The sequence below is a fragment of the Rhipicephalus microplus genome, chromosome 3 (genome assembly GCF_043290135.1).
Source record: "Rhipicephalus microplus isolate Deutch F79 chromosome 3, USDA_Rmic, whole genome shotgun sequence".
NCBI classification, from domain to species: Eukaryota; Metazoa; Arthropoda; class Arachnida; order Ixodida; family Ixodidae; genus Rhipicephalus; species Rhipicephalus microplus.
The window spans coordinates 256,979,097-256,992,573 of record NC_134702.1 but is presented as its reverse complement, the minus strand read 5'-3'; the positions used below and the strand labels follow the sequence as shown (position 1 = coordinate 256,992,573).

At 45.7% G+C, this 13,477-nt stretch overlaps 1 protein-coding gene across 1 annotated transcript in view; it reads left to right on the top strand.

Annotated features, from left to right (window-relative positions):
- The window catches only part of LOC119168537 (endothelin-converting enzyme 2), a 260,418-nt gene extending 247,859 nt beyond the window's left edge, over positions 1-12,559 (top strand). Inside the window, exon 18 of the mRNA XM_037419939.2 lies at positions 11,971-12,559. Within this exon, the coding sequence (XP_037275836.2) occupies positions 11,971-12,064 (94 nt within the window). The 3' untranslated portion in view covers positions 12,065-12,559. The remainder of the gene's footprint in view (positions 1-11,970) is intronic.
- Positions 12,560-13,477: the final 918 nt, after the last annotated feature.

Here is a 13,477-nt window from a genome sequence, read left to right as displayed (position 1 = left end):
GACAAGAGCAGCGATGTTTTTCGGTGGTTCGGCATGCACCAACAAGCCCGCAATAATTGACACTGTACTTATGTCTAGCTATCCTACTTGTTAACTGCCGAAAGGTTCGCATTCGCCCTTAATTATTTTTCAGTGCAGCATAGGTGCATTCCAAATTGATAAAGTTGTTTGTTACGTTGATAAAGCTCTTTTAGTGGTAAGAATCTAGCGAAGACCGACACTTGTGCGCGGGCTTTGGCATAGGTGGAGGGGCGTCTAATGTATAAGGAACACTCCCACCTCCACCTCGGGGAGAGCAAGTGCAACAGGGCGTTGCATGAGCGCTTCCTCCAGCTATGATGCTGTATGGCTCTGACGCCAATGCGCGAGTGTATTACCGGGGCACCAAGCAAGCTGGTAGCGCCACCGACTACAGTGCTACTGCTGCGGGATTGCGAATGGGAGCCAGCTTCGAGCAGCCAGTTTTCACTCCTCCCAATTATAGCCATCTTAGCCAGATGGCACACTGCCCCATTCCAGCACACCATAACACATGTGTAAGCACAAACACTTTCGGCTTAACTTGGCCACAGGCTTGCTGTTTTCTTAGATTGGCCAAGTGTGGATGGCACGCTTGATGCACAGGTCATAGAGTTAACATACATACACTAGAGGAATAGCTTTCCATAGGGTCCATGCATTAAAATTTATAACCACTTGGGTGCCGTCATTATGAAACGATACTTGGCTTTCGGGAGGCATTCTCTCGCACTCGCCTCTGTGTCATGGCACTTTTTTCTGTTTGATGGATCTGTGTTGCCTCGCAGTAAAAGACTATTATATAAACTCATCGAAGACAAGGAGAAGAAGAAAAAGAAGAGTATGGGCACAGAAGAGCTCGTGCGTTAATAAGCGAATAAAAGAAAGAAGATTCTTGCTTTTCGTTTGCATCGGACGCAGTCGTGTTGATCTCTTCTCATTTCTGTGACATGGGGCGGTGACCAGGATAGCAGCTTCTCCTCTGCCCACTAGCCATGTAAATACCAGGATGAAGCACTGGCCACAGAAGACAGACGAAGAGGAGTTTCCATTGTGAACCGACGGCAGTGAGACAGGACATTGCCAGCTGATAGAGCGGCACAGACACGGAGGACGGCACAGCCATGGATGAAGAATTGCCACTGAAATCTGTAAGAGACCAGCTGTTTGCTTGATCATTGGAGATGAACAAGGAAGTGATTTCGAAGAAAAGAAAAATGCTTAAGACGCAGATAAACAACCTAGTGAGCAAAGCAGAAAATAAGCTTCAGGAGAATCAAGACCCTACGGCAATGTCGCTGCTAGCCAGCCAGATCAGAGGCATTGCTGACATGTTAAAGAAAGTTAACGAACAGGTGGAACAGTTTATAACAGCCGAATCCGAGTTGGCAAGGACTACTGAGTACAAGCTGAAGACGATTAGCGTTTTGCATAACATCAATGCGTACCTTCGCCAGCAGGAACAGCACTAGCCAGTGGGGGACAAGTCACCTCTAATGGCGATGCCAGGTAAGCGCCGCAAGCAAATGCAGTGAAGCTACCAAAGGTAGAATTAACGAAGTTAAGTAATACTCGTAGCTGAACGAGTTGGTTCATAATTCTTGGTACCCTGGTGTGCGCAAATGCAGATAAATGACAACAGATAAGAATAGCTTGTCCCTGTCTATTCTTTTCTGTTGTTGTTCGTCTGTATTTGCGCAGTCCAGGTTACCCAGAATATTGAAGTTTAATGGTGACAGGAAGAAGTGGCAGAAATTCCAACATCAATCTGACTTGGCTGTTTATGTGAGAACAAAATTAAACGGGAATCAAAAGTTTGCATACCTTCTGTCATGACTAACCGGGAGAGCAGCAACTACCGTGGAGGGACTTCCATATTCAGACAGCAACTATGTGAAAGCTATCAAAATCCTCAAGCAGTGATACGGGAAATATGAATTGCTTGTAGAAATGCATATGAAAGAGCTAACTAACCTCAGTACAGTAGCAAGCTGCAGTGACTATGAAGGATTGAGAAAACTGTCAGACAAGGTACAAGTGCACACACGTGGGCTGGAATCCTTAAGCGTGAAAATCGAGTTCTATGCAATGATCCTACTACAAGTATTGAAATGATATTTACCTGCGGAGATGCACATGTGGTTCCAACAGAAACAAAGAGAATTGGCCGGTAGAACTTCAGCACTAGATAAGAATGTAGCTAAGCACCATGAAGATACTCTGAAGTGTTTGATGAGGTATATAGAAAATCAAGTTGTGTCCAGAGGGGAATCACTCGAGCGGAACGAAAGCCACGACAACAAATTTGACGGTATGCAACAGAAAAGAACGGTCAATTTTCAGAGCACTGCTGCAAAGTTTTGCATATTCGCATATTCTGTGAGACCAGTACCCACTATTCTGATGACATTAGGAGGAATATGCCGTATGAAGAAAAAAAAAATAAAGCTAAAAGCGTCTCATAGATGCTTCGGTTGCACAAGGCCCTGCCATATCGCCAAAAAATGCAAGACAAGCATAAGGTGTGAGATATGCGGGAAAAGGCATGCATTGTCTAGGCATGCATTGTCTATGTGCCAGGAAAAACAGCTTAAAGCGCAGTTCATAGTGACCTTTCAAGGTAGAATTGAAAATCCGAAAGAGCAAGGGTCAACCTGTCAATATATGAGCATATTGACGCAAGATACATTTAAAGTTCGTGCACCAGCCGTTTGCTACACCCTCAATGTTGCCTGTGGTGTGCGTGCGAAACAGAGTAAGTGAAGCACCAGTGAGGGCTGCCAGGATCGACGGTGGCAACTCGTGCACGTATGAGCTGTGTGGAAGAACATAAAAAGACTAGGTGCCGAACTTGGAAGAGGCCAAGGTGTTCTGGACATAGACATTTTTTCTCTAACTTGTTTGTTTATAAGGCACAAGTTTGCCCATTTTAGTTATTGTATTTAAGTGTACTTCAATATTGCGTGACAAATCTGGTGGAGGTGCTGGGTATGAAACCGAGCTCTTCTGAGGTTGGAGAAGGCAACTCGGAGCAAAGGAGACTTGGAAACACCGAGCTGACTATTGTTCATCAGCGGAGCTGCCATCGCCTACGCGATGAGGACCCTGAGTTTTACCCTTTAGATTATGCAAGAACAGTCACAGCTCCCAGCGAAGACGCTGCCGAGATGAATCCCAGGTCGCACCAACGCAAATTGTAGTAGATCCACCGATGATGCCCGAACATTTCCACAGTGACGCACACGAAGAGGCAGAGGACTGGATCAAGCAATTTGAGTACGTCACGGGGGTCAGTGGCTGAGATCCTGCTTGGAAGCTACAACGTGTTGGTTTCGTGTTGGAGGATTCTACACAAACGTGGTTCAAAAACCACGAGGTTGCCGTATCGACCTGGAATGACTTTCGACAGGAGCTACTTGCCACCTACCCGAGTATGGATCGCAAGAAGAGAACCGAGACCACTCTATAAGTACGAAACTAGCACTACAAAGGAAGGGAGGCCATGTATGTAGAGGACATGACCCGTCTCTTCAGCTGAGCGGAACATAACATGAGCGAGGACAAAAAGCTTTGCCATCTAATGCAAGGCATAAGACAGGAACATTTTGCCAGTTTGGTTAGGAATCTGCTGTCTACCGTCGCGGTGTTTCGTTATGAGGTGGCTACGATGGAAAGAACACCTCAGCAATGAGCGAGGCGTTCTCTAGAGATGTAAAGTATCAGTATAATCAGAGAAAGTATGGAACACTCGTAGTTTGTCTGTGGGATCCTTGTAAGTAGGCTTCGAAAAGCTGCTTCAACATTATTTTGGCGCCTACAAGCTGCTTCGCCAGCTTGGTCCTGTGAACTATGACGTTGTCCCAGAAGAGCAAGTAACATCATCCAGGCGGCGGCATCGTACAGAAACTGTGCACATCATCTGAATGAAGCTATACCATGAAAGACAATGAGCAATGAAGCTACACTGCTGGATGATGTCTGCCACTACCGGTAGTTACGATAAAATACCAGCCTGGAACCTAAACAAGCATCGGGACGATGCATTCTCGGAAGGGGAATAATTACGCAAGATACATTTAAAGTTCGCGTGCCAGTTGGGTTCTGTTGGACACTGGCAGCCAAAGAACAATCATCCCTAAGACCTTGTTGTAGAGGTCGCTACTATTGTAGTGGTTTGTGGCGCCCCCTCCTAGCGATGAAGCTTTTGGCCTAAGGAGAATATAGGGAGTTTTGTTTCGGTTCAGTGTAAACCGGCTGTCTTTCTTCAAGCTGGCAGCATTTTGCGCATGGACGCTACAAAGACACAGAAGTCTGCTCGCTATCACAGGAATGGGAAGCCTTGTTTCGACCATCATAATGCAAAAATGCCCACCTGCTGATTCTGTGCCCGGCACGCAGTTTGCTCTGCAATTTTTGTAAAAAAAGGGGGCACTTCACAGAAGTTTGTCGCTCGTGGAAATCAAAGCAAAAAGTCGGATCCATTCACCTGAGTATTGGCATGGCAAGGACCAAGTCTTTAGTAGTGGATGTCACAGTGGACGACTGCACGACTCAATTTAAAGTTGACTCCGGAGCCGAGGTCGCAGCCGTACCCGATGACTTCTCCAAGCTTCCAGTCAAGCTGTACAAGGTTGACACTGTACTTACCGGACCCAGAGGTCAACTGTTGCGGGTACTTGGCTCATAGACGGCTCAACTAAGCTGGCGGGGGAAGACGTCTTCGCAGTGGATCTTCGTCACTGAATCGCTCTTTGTCCCTCTTCTGGGACTGCCGGATGTCTTGCAATTCCTTGCGGGGTGGAAGCACCTGAAGCTTCACTTCACGTTGAACTGTACTGCGGATTTGGCACCCTCAAGGATGACTATCGAATTCACTTGAAGCCTGATGCCACACCCTTCTCACTCGGCATTCCTCATCGCATTTCCAACCCATTACATAGAACCGTGAGGTGTGAGCTGGACAAGCGCGAGAGTGACGGAGTAATTTGCCGCGTCGACAGTCCAACACCATGGTGTTCTGGACTGGTGGTGGTCCCTAAAGTGTTGTGGGATTATCGTCTGTGTTGACTTGACCCGGCTAAATCAAAGCGTACTTCGAGAACACCACATCGTCCCTAAAGTTTAACTGGTCCTCGGGCTCATTGGAGACGCAACGGTGTTCTCCAAGCCGGACACAACGGCAAGTTTCCACCAAGTGAAACTCACTGCGGAGTCGCAACAGCTCACGACTTTTATCAACTCCATTTGGCCTACTACTTCTGTCACCTTCCGTTTGGCATTACCTCAGCGCCAGAGTACTTTCAAAATCAGATGGCCAGAATTCTTGAAGGACAGAAAGGGGTAGCAAATATGATTGACGATATACTCGTCTTCGGGCGCACTCGAGAGGAACATCATGTCCGACTGAACGACGTTCTCTCCTGTCTTGCCGAGGCAGGGGTCTCAATAAACAAGAACAAATGCTTATTCAATGTGTCCGAAGTACCATTCCTGAAAGTAATTCTCTCCGCGCAAGGCATCAGGCCGGACCCAGGCAAGGATGCAGTCATCAAGGCCATAGAAGCTCTAAAAGACGTTGCAAGTGTCAGGCGTCTTCTCAAAATGATCAATCTGGCCAGATTCTCGCCACATATCTCTGAGATAACTGCTCCAATCCGAGCACTCCTCAACAAGTCTTCAAGCTGGACTTGGCAGCATGAACAGGAGGTCGCATTTGTCGAGGTGAATGAGATACTGACATCCAATAGGTGAATGGCGAAGTACAATCCGTCGTATGCCACGACTGCCTCAGCTGATACAAGTTCGTTTGGGCTTGGTGCTCTGTTGCTTCAGATGCAGCCATCAGGTGAGTGTCACCTATCGCTTTTGCCCCGAGAGCAATGAGGAAGACGGAGCAGAGATATAGTTATACTGAAAAAGAAGGTTTGGCTATAACCTGGGCTCTTTGGAGGTTCGATGAATTCGTACAACATATTCCACTCAGTGTTGAGACAGATCACTTACCCCTTGTCTCTCCTTTTGGTAAGATGGAGCTCGACATGTTGCCTCTAAGAATACAAAGACTGCGGATCAAAACAATGCCTTACCAATTCAAGGTACCTTGTGTACCTGGTAAGCTCTTGGCTACAGCTGACAGGCTCTCACACATCAACAATCCGGATGAATCTCCCGTGCATGCGGTGCAGCTTCTTACCACAGAAACTGTGGCCGGCACAGCCTTTGACGTAAAGAGCTCTAAGTCATGCCAGTGCATGCATGCCATGCCAATGTCATGTCAATGCAACCTTGCGTGCACTAGACTTGTTGATGCATCTGCGTCGTGGGATATTACGGCTCTGAGTTTTCCAATACACGAGACAGCAGAGAAAGAACTTGGCTTGTGAAGTCTACACCGAGCGAGTGGCAAAGGTTTTCAAGCTCAGCTCCTCGCATTATACTTTCGCAGCTCGTAATTAAAAAAATTCGCGTGGCACAAAGCTTATCACTGAGTATGCAAAAAGTTGCACTGTTTAACGAAAATTTCCTATATTCCCTCGTGAAATGTCCTGCAATAAGTAAATGAGAAGCAAAACAAAAATCACGTGAACATCTTTGTTTCTTTTTTATCTACACTCTCTTTTCGCCTGACGACACTCCACGGTGTCACATTTGTTCTCCATCGTCCTGCGGCTCCACAGAAGCCCCTTCTGTTCCTTACGCGTGCAAGCCAACAACGGGGAAATGCCGAGCAGACGATACAAAGCAAATAAGTACCGTAATTACTCGAATATAACGCGCACCTTTTTTCCGGTTAATCGAGTTCATAATCGCGTTAGAATCGAGTACGAAAAAAAATGAAGACGGTCATTCTTCTGCCATCGGCATTTCCAAAATGGCCGCCCCCTACGTGCGTCGGCATGGCGCGTCGGCCATTTCTGCCTATGTGTTTCCCATGTGCAGCACTTCGTAAGTGTGCTGAGGAGTTCGTCATCTTGCAGTGCATTAGCATCGACAGCATGGAAGCGCCGACTACAAAAACTCGAGTGCACCACGATGCCGCTTCTTGAAGAAAAGTCATCGCGTGTGCCGAAACTGACGGAAATCGGGCCGTATCGCGGTCATTCGGAGTTCCCGAAACGTGCGTGCGGGACTGGCGGAAACAAAAGGAGAAGATTGCCGACAGCAAAGCATCACGCAATGGCTTCAGTGGACCACAGCAGGGTCGGTTTCCGCAAATCGAAGAGCTGCTCGGCGAGTATGTGCTTGAGCAGCGAGCAGTACAGCGGCCCGTGACGACAGAACTGCTCCAAGTGCGGGCTATGCAATTAGCCTTAGAAAAAGGTCTAATGCGGAGCCAGTTTAAAGCGAGCAAGTGCTGGCTAACTAACTTTATGAAGAGGAAAGGCTTTTCCTTTCGAAGGGGAACGGGCATATGCGAAAAGTTTTGTGGAGGAGTACGATCAAAAGCTTCACAGTTTTCAGAGGTTCGTCCTAAACCTGCGGCACAACAACGGCTACCTTCTTGGGCAAATCGGGAATGCCGTTCAGACGCCTCTTTATTTCGACCGTCGACAACCGTCGAGAAGGGGGCGAAGCAAGTTCGCGTGCTGACATCGGTCCACGGTAAAACTACAGTGACGGCAATGCTCTGTTAAACGTCAGATGGGCACAAGCTTCGCCCGTACCTCATATTAAAACGGAAGGCGCTCCCGAAAGGAGTCGTTTTTTCGAGTGGTGTGATCGTGTGGGCCAGCGAAAAAAATGGGTGCGCGTTCCAATCGATGTTTTGCGTTTTTTTTTTTTTTTTCGCTGTGGAAATCCGGTGCGCGTTACAATCGAGGGCGCGGTAGAATCGAGTACACGTGCACAGATTATTCAGTTTTCTTTTTGACTAAGGGGCATTTTAGCCTTGACAGTGCTGAAAGAAACTTCTGAGATGGAGTATAGGTTGTACTTTGCAGAGCTCTGAAAGCTCAGTTTTGCCTGGTAATATGAATGCAAGTCTCCAACTGTACTCAAAAGCAAAATTTGAGGTCAAGTAGTATTTGTATAGGCATCATTTTTGAAAATGGGTGTTTATAGGCACTTCAAAACACTATAAAATTCCTTCTTGACCTCTAATTTATGCTCTTAAATTAAAGTAGCAGGATAGAAATGCAAAAAAAAAAATAGGCATTTGCGTATTTTGTTCAGGCCTCTACTCATCAGTGAGTTCGCTTTCCTATAGTTATATGTGTTAAGCAGCTGACACATACTGCTGGCTAAGGCTGCATATATTTTACATTTATTTTACCTACAACGTTATTGTGCATCTTTTGCAGTACCATCGTTGTGTTTCTAGCTTATTGACAATCTTCACTTTTGTGGAAATGCCTGCTACGAAGGATGCGAATAAGGAGCAATTTCACAGCAACAAAGTACAGCTGAGGCTCTGGAATTAATTTCACAGTATCTATAGCATATGGCCAAGAATACTGAAGTCTGGTTTTATCACTCCTAATATATACGGATTCTCACGACACAGAGGGCACTGTATTATGTGGCACATAGCAGAGTTGATCGTGGCACCATCTTACCACTTTCACTGGAGCTATGACAGTTCGTTGCGCAACATCCCATCATATACGAAAAGAGCTGCTGGTGTGTGGCATCACGTTGTTGCGATTGAAGTGCATGCTAGTGCGCTCCAGGTGATAAAGCTATCCGAAAACCTCCTCTACAATGTTTTTTTTTTTAAGCTGCTTCTATATCTTGAAACCCAAAACCAACGATTGGTTCTACAGTTCACCAAATAATACACCTGAGATCACGCATATCTCGACAAGCAAAACCCAAAAAGTTGAAGCGAGAATAATAACAGTGCCAATGCTCGATGTCATTACACTTGAAAGGCCGGAACCTGCAGCGTGTCAGCATTGCTTGCAAAGAGTCAGCTTCTCTGGGCACAAAGGAACCATTTCTAATCACATATTGGCACTCGGTCAATACAGTATACTCTCAGTAAACGGAACCTAAAAAGAGTGAGGAAATATGTTCCATTTAACAGAAATTTCGTTTACTGAGAGGTGAACATGAATGCAGAAGACAAGCACAAAACCAAGCATTGCAGAGGCAATAGTTGCATTTAAGCAGCAGTTCTGTTTAACAGATTTCCGTTTACTGAGAGTTCACTGTAGTGGCACTGGGAGTCGTGGAGGCGGAGCGAGCAGTGCCAGGAAAACAGTGGCACAACTCTGCTTTTATAGATACCATATAGTAACTACAGTAACTCTACATGTATCCTCGGGTTCATAAAAGCTGCACAGGCATGTGGTCCCACTGCAATCTGCTGCTATCATTTGTTCATTGAGGTAATATACTGACTCTAGAGATGAAGCTCCCCATAGAGCTCATGCATTAAAACCTATAACTGCTTAGATGCCAGTATGATGGAATGATACACGGCTATTGGGTGAAGCTTACTTGCACTCGCCACTGCATTCTGCTCTAACTCTTGACATTTTTTTTTCTGTTCTGTGGCTCCCTGTTGCATCGCAGTAAAAGTGTGGCAAGGTTCGGTAAATAAAATCAGTCGGGCTACCTGTACAACGTGATAATATGGCAAGAAAAGGAGGTGAGAATTTGATTTGCATAGAAAAGAAAATATATTTGAACACAAAAAGAAGACACAAAAAGGGAATGCTAGGATCAACAAGAAGTAAACAAACAAGCACCGGCCAGACGGAATATAGATACAGTTTTCGTTAACCAGAGTAAACCTCTAACAGTCTAAACTCTCTTTTGAGTTCACCCGTCGAAGTTGTTAGAGTCCGGACGTGCGAGGAGAGTGGTGCGGCTCACCAGCTGTTCATGCCCCTCAGCAGTCAAGTGAAGACGATGCAGTGGTGAAAGTGCACAAGCTCGGGCCTGTAGCCCAGCGGCTCGCTCCCACTTTCTGTGAATGCCGCCATCAGCATTGCTATCCTTCGCCCGAGTACCAGAACCACGTCATGCCAGGGATTCTGCTAAAGCCTTGGCGGTAAAATGCTCACTAGGACCCCGTAAAAGTCTCGCCGGCTACGTGGATGCATTGAAGCCTGAGTACACGCACCTGACAAGCTTTTACGCTGTACCCTAGCCACATTATTCCAATCACTAGCACGACTCTTCCTCTTTCTCCTTTTCTTAGCAGTGGCTCTGGATTCTGTCTTCAGTTTATTTTTAGTTTTCCTTTTTTCTACTTCGGTGCTGGGTGCTCGCACAGTTTCGCACACAGGCTCGCACATTGTCAGTAGCCCGTCTTCGTCAATCTTTCCTTGTCACGTTTGAGAAGCACCTCACTCTTGCTCTTTACTCTCAACGAAAAGACTCACCTGATACACAAGCAAGCCTGTGCATTTGGCTGCACGCCGCACGGTCACACTCTCATATGTTGATAAGGTACAAGGATGGTCACACTGTCTAGTAAACAAACCTGCAAGCACTTCTTTCTGCGAATTGTAAATTGCATAAATGGCCATGGGCAGGGAGGGGAGTATCCTTCCCTACTAGTAGTTGATATAAACATCACACAATATTTGTATCTTTATAGTGCGCGAGCATGCTTGTTTGTGACAAAAAGCTGAGTGTTTCAGACGCTACATTTAGCACTTTTGTAAATTATTCTGAGGGTAAATATGACAACGTACCATCATCTATTCGTGTGGTTATAGCTCTAATAGCCCAGCTTTTTCTCTAGAGTTAATCTCAAGATTTTCAGTTTTCAGTCTCTGCCGAGCAAGTGCCTTCCCCTCACCTCACTCCCAACTGCCTCTATCCATCACACTTTGCGGACTTGTACCGAAGCTGCCGAAACAAGAACAGCACCAAAACCTCTGGCTACGCTCTCGTTTAATCGAAAATACAATCCGAAAATTGGTCATCTGACCACCTTTGCTTGCATGAAACTAAAATTGGCTTGGCACCTGCCATTTTGTTATTGTCGTTTGTTTGTTCCAAACATCACTGCAGTGACTACAGTGCGTCATTTTTTAGTAAAATCGACGGTCATTGCTCTTTTGACATGTCGTTTGGGCATTTTGGCACTTTCTTGACATGACCTTATCAGAATCATTAAGGTGCAACACTGACTCTCTGTAGTAGCTAAACAAGGTCTTGAAGTACACGTTATGAACTTGTCTGGCAGATCAGGCTATGTTGGAGTTATTAAAAGATACTAATAAAATCCAATCGAGCACATTTGAGACGCTATTCTTCCTTTTTGAAAGTGTCTGTTTTAGGTCTTCCCTTAGACCAACACGTATATAACCATTTGTAGCCGTTTTAAAAAAGTCTTTAAGGCTTCTTTCTTGGGATGTCTCGTGGATGTGCATCTGCTGTCCAAATTATTGCGTCCGGATAAAATTCTTCATAGATGTCCTTCAGATGTTTCGGACAGAAAACAAAATGGACGTGAAGAACTACCGAAATGCAATGGCCCTATGTCGTCCCTTAGATAACCGGCTTCGTACGTGGACGTGTGGCTAGTATTCAAACGTACACCGGATTTTTGTGGTTCATTGGCGGTGATGTCCCTGGACAGTGAGCTGGCAGCGGGAGCTGTGGTAATTGGCAGCAGTGCCCACTTCTGCGAAAGCTGTAAGGGAGAGCAGAAGAGGGAGGCAGTGGTATGGCATACACTGCAGCCCCTTGATCACGGAAGCCAATCTAAACAAGCATCACAAAAGTCCTGTGACTCCTTGAGAAATTCCTACTCTCTTTTTGCTTGTAACTTCCAAAATCGGTCAAATTGACACATAAAAAGCAGAAATGTGCCGTGACCCATTTCTTTTTTTTTTCTTAGATTGTATGTGGGCCAGGCAATAAGGGGCAGTAAGCTGCCCGTGGAAGCTCCACGCTAAGCATTGCTTATTCGCACTTGCAAGTTGGTGTATGTCCTACACCCTGATGTTGCAATGCGTGAGTGATTTTTGTTTTGCACCCTCTTTTCTGCAGGGTTCTTCAGGCACTGCAGCAGTCTCCTGAATTCGGTCGAACGTTTGACTGCAACGGTGAAGAGTGGCAGTCCCACATCTGTCATGCGTGGTAATTTGCTGACATGTGGGCAGCAATGCTTAAACATTTGTGGCAGCTGTAGTAGCAGTAGGCCAGCAGCACCAACGCTTCCACAAGCAGCTGGTTTGCATTGGGCATGGTCGCTTCGTGCAGTGTGCCTTTCGTGCAGTTCTGACCTGCTGTTGTAAAGGCAAGTGGGATGGTGCGCACAATAGGAGTCTTCTAACACAATGCGGACAAGTTTCTTTGTGCTCATGGAGCTTGGCAAGCTGCTTTTCGACATGAGGCATATGCTTGGACGCACTGCTGGGAGACAGTGCAGATCACAGATGGACTGGTTGTGTGTGTGAACTTTATTTAGAATGGGCTGAGGTGGTGTGCATGTATGTATATGAGTGTTTGTAGGCATCAGACCTGTTAGTATTTCAAATGCTTTGTACAAAACTCCATTCCAAGTTTTGGCCTCATGTTTTCATTCAATACCATGCGAGAATAAAAATACCTTTAGAGTACCTTCACCTTTATTTCATATATTGTGTCATGTTTTTATTATACTGTGTACCTGAATTTTAATAGCAATGCTGGTTTGGTCGGCCAGCTGTGTCATAATTCAAACATGCTCGCCTCTTCTGCATTGTGACTATAGCATAATAGTACTCATCTTTAAAAAGTCTCGTATAGACTTTTTTCAGGATATCCCAAAGGTGTGTGGAGCACTATGGCAGTTCTCAGCTATGGATGTGTTGGGGACCCCTCATAGACTGGTGGAAGTGATGGGGGACCCCTTGCAGTGGAGGAGAGGGAGGAGGGGTACATAGGTAAATTAAAACACAATTGGAGCATGAAATAGGAGCCTTTTATTGCTACCAAAAACATCAAACAAATGTGCCACATCACATTGGGGACATTTCATCAATATGTGGCACAGTCACGCTTTAAGAAAAATGCCGGTGAGGGTTTTGGGGATCATTGAAATGGCTTTGTGGACCCCATTTGAGAACCACTGCACTGTGGGATAAGTCTGTAAATCGGGTTAGCAGAGTGGTCATTCGACGGCTCCTCATTGGAGCCGTGAAAAGACACAATGAAAAGAACACTAGTAGCGCACTGTGTTGCCACAATGTTGCAGTAATGTTACCTTTCAAAATTGCTGCAACATGGCTAATGTTTGTTTTTCTTCGTATTCTTGCAATCTTCAAATGCAACATTGATAAAACATTATTGCAACTCTGTTTGAAGGTTTCTACAAGGCTTAGACAATTTTTATGTAGCAAAACTGCAATTTGCAGCAAAGCTGAGGCTTCATTCTTGTAATGCTTTGTAGAAGTTTCTACAAAAGTAAAGCAACCATCATGCGACTGAAGGGCACTTTGTGTGCACTGCAGTGCGATTCCATGGCTAATTTGCCTTCATTGTCCCTAAAGCCCAATGCTTTGAAAAATTTGGT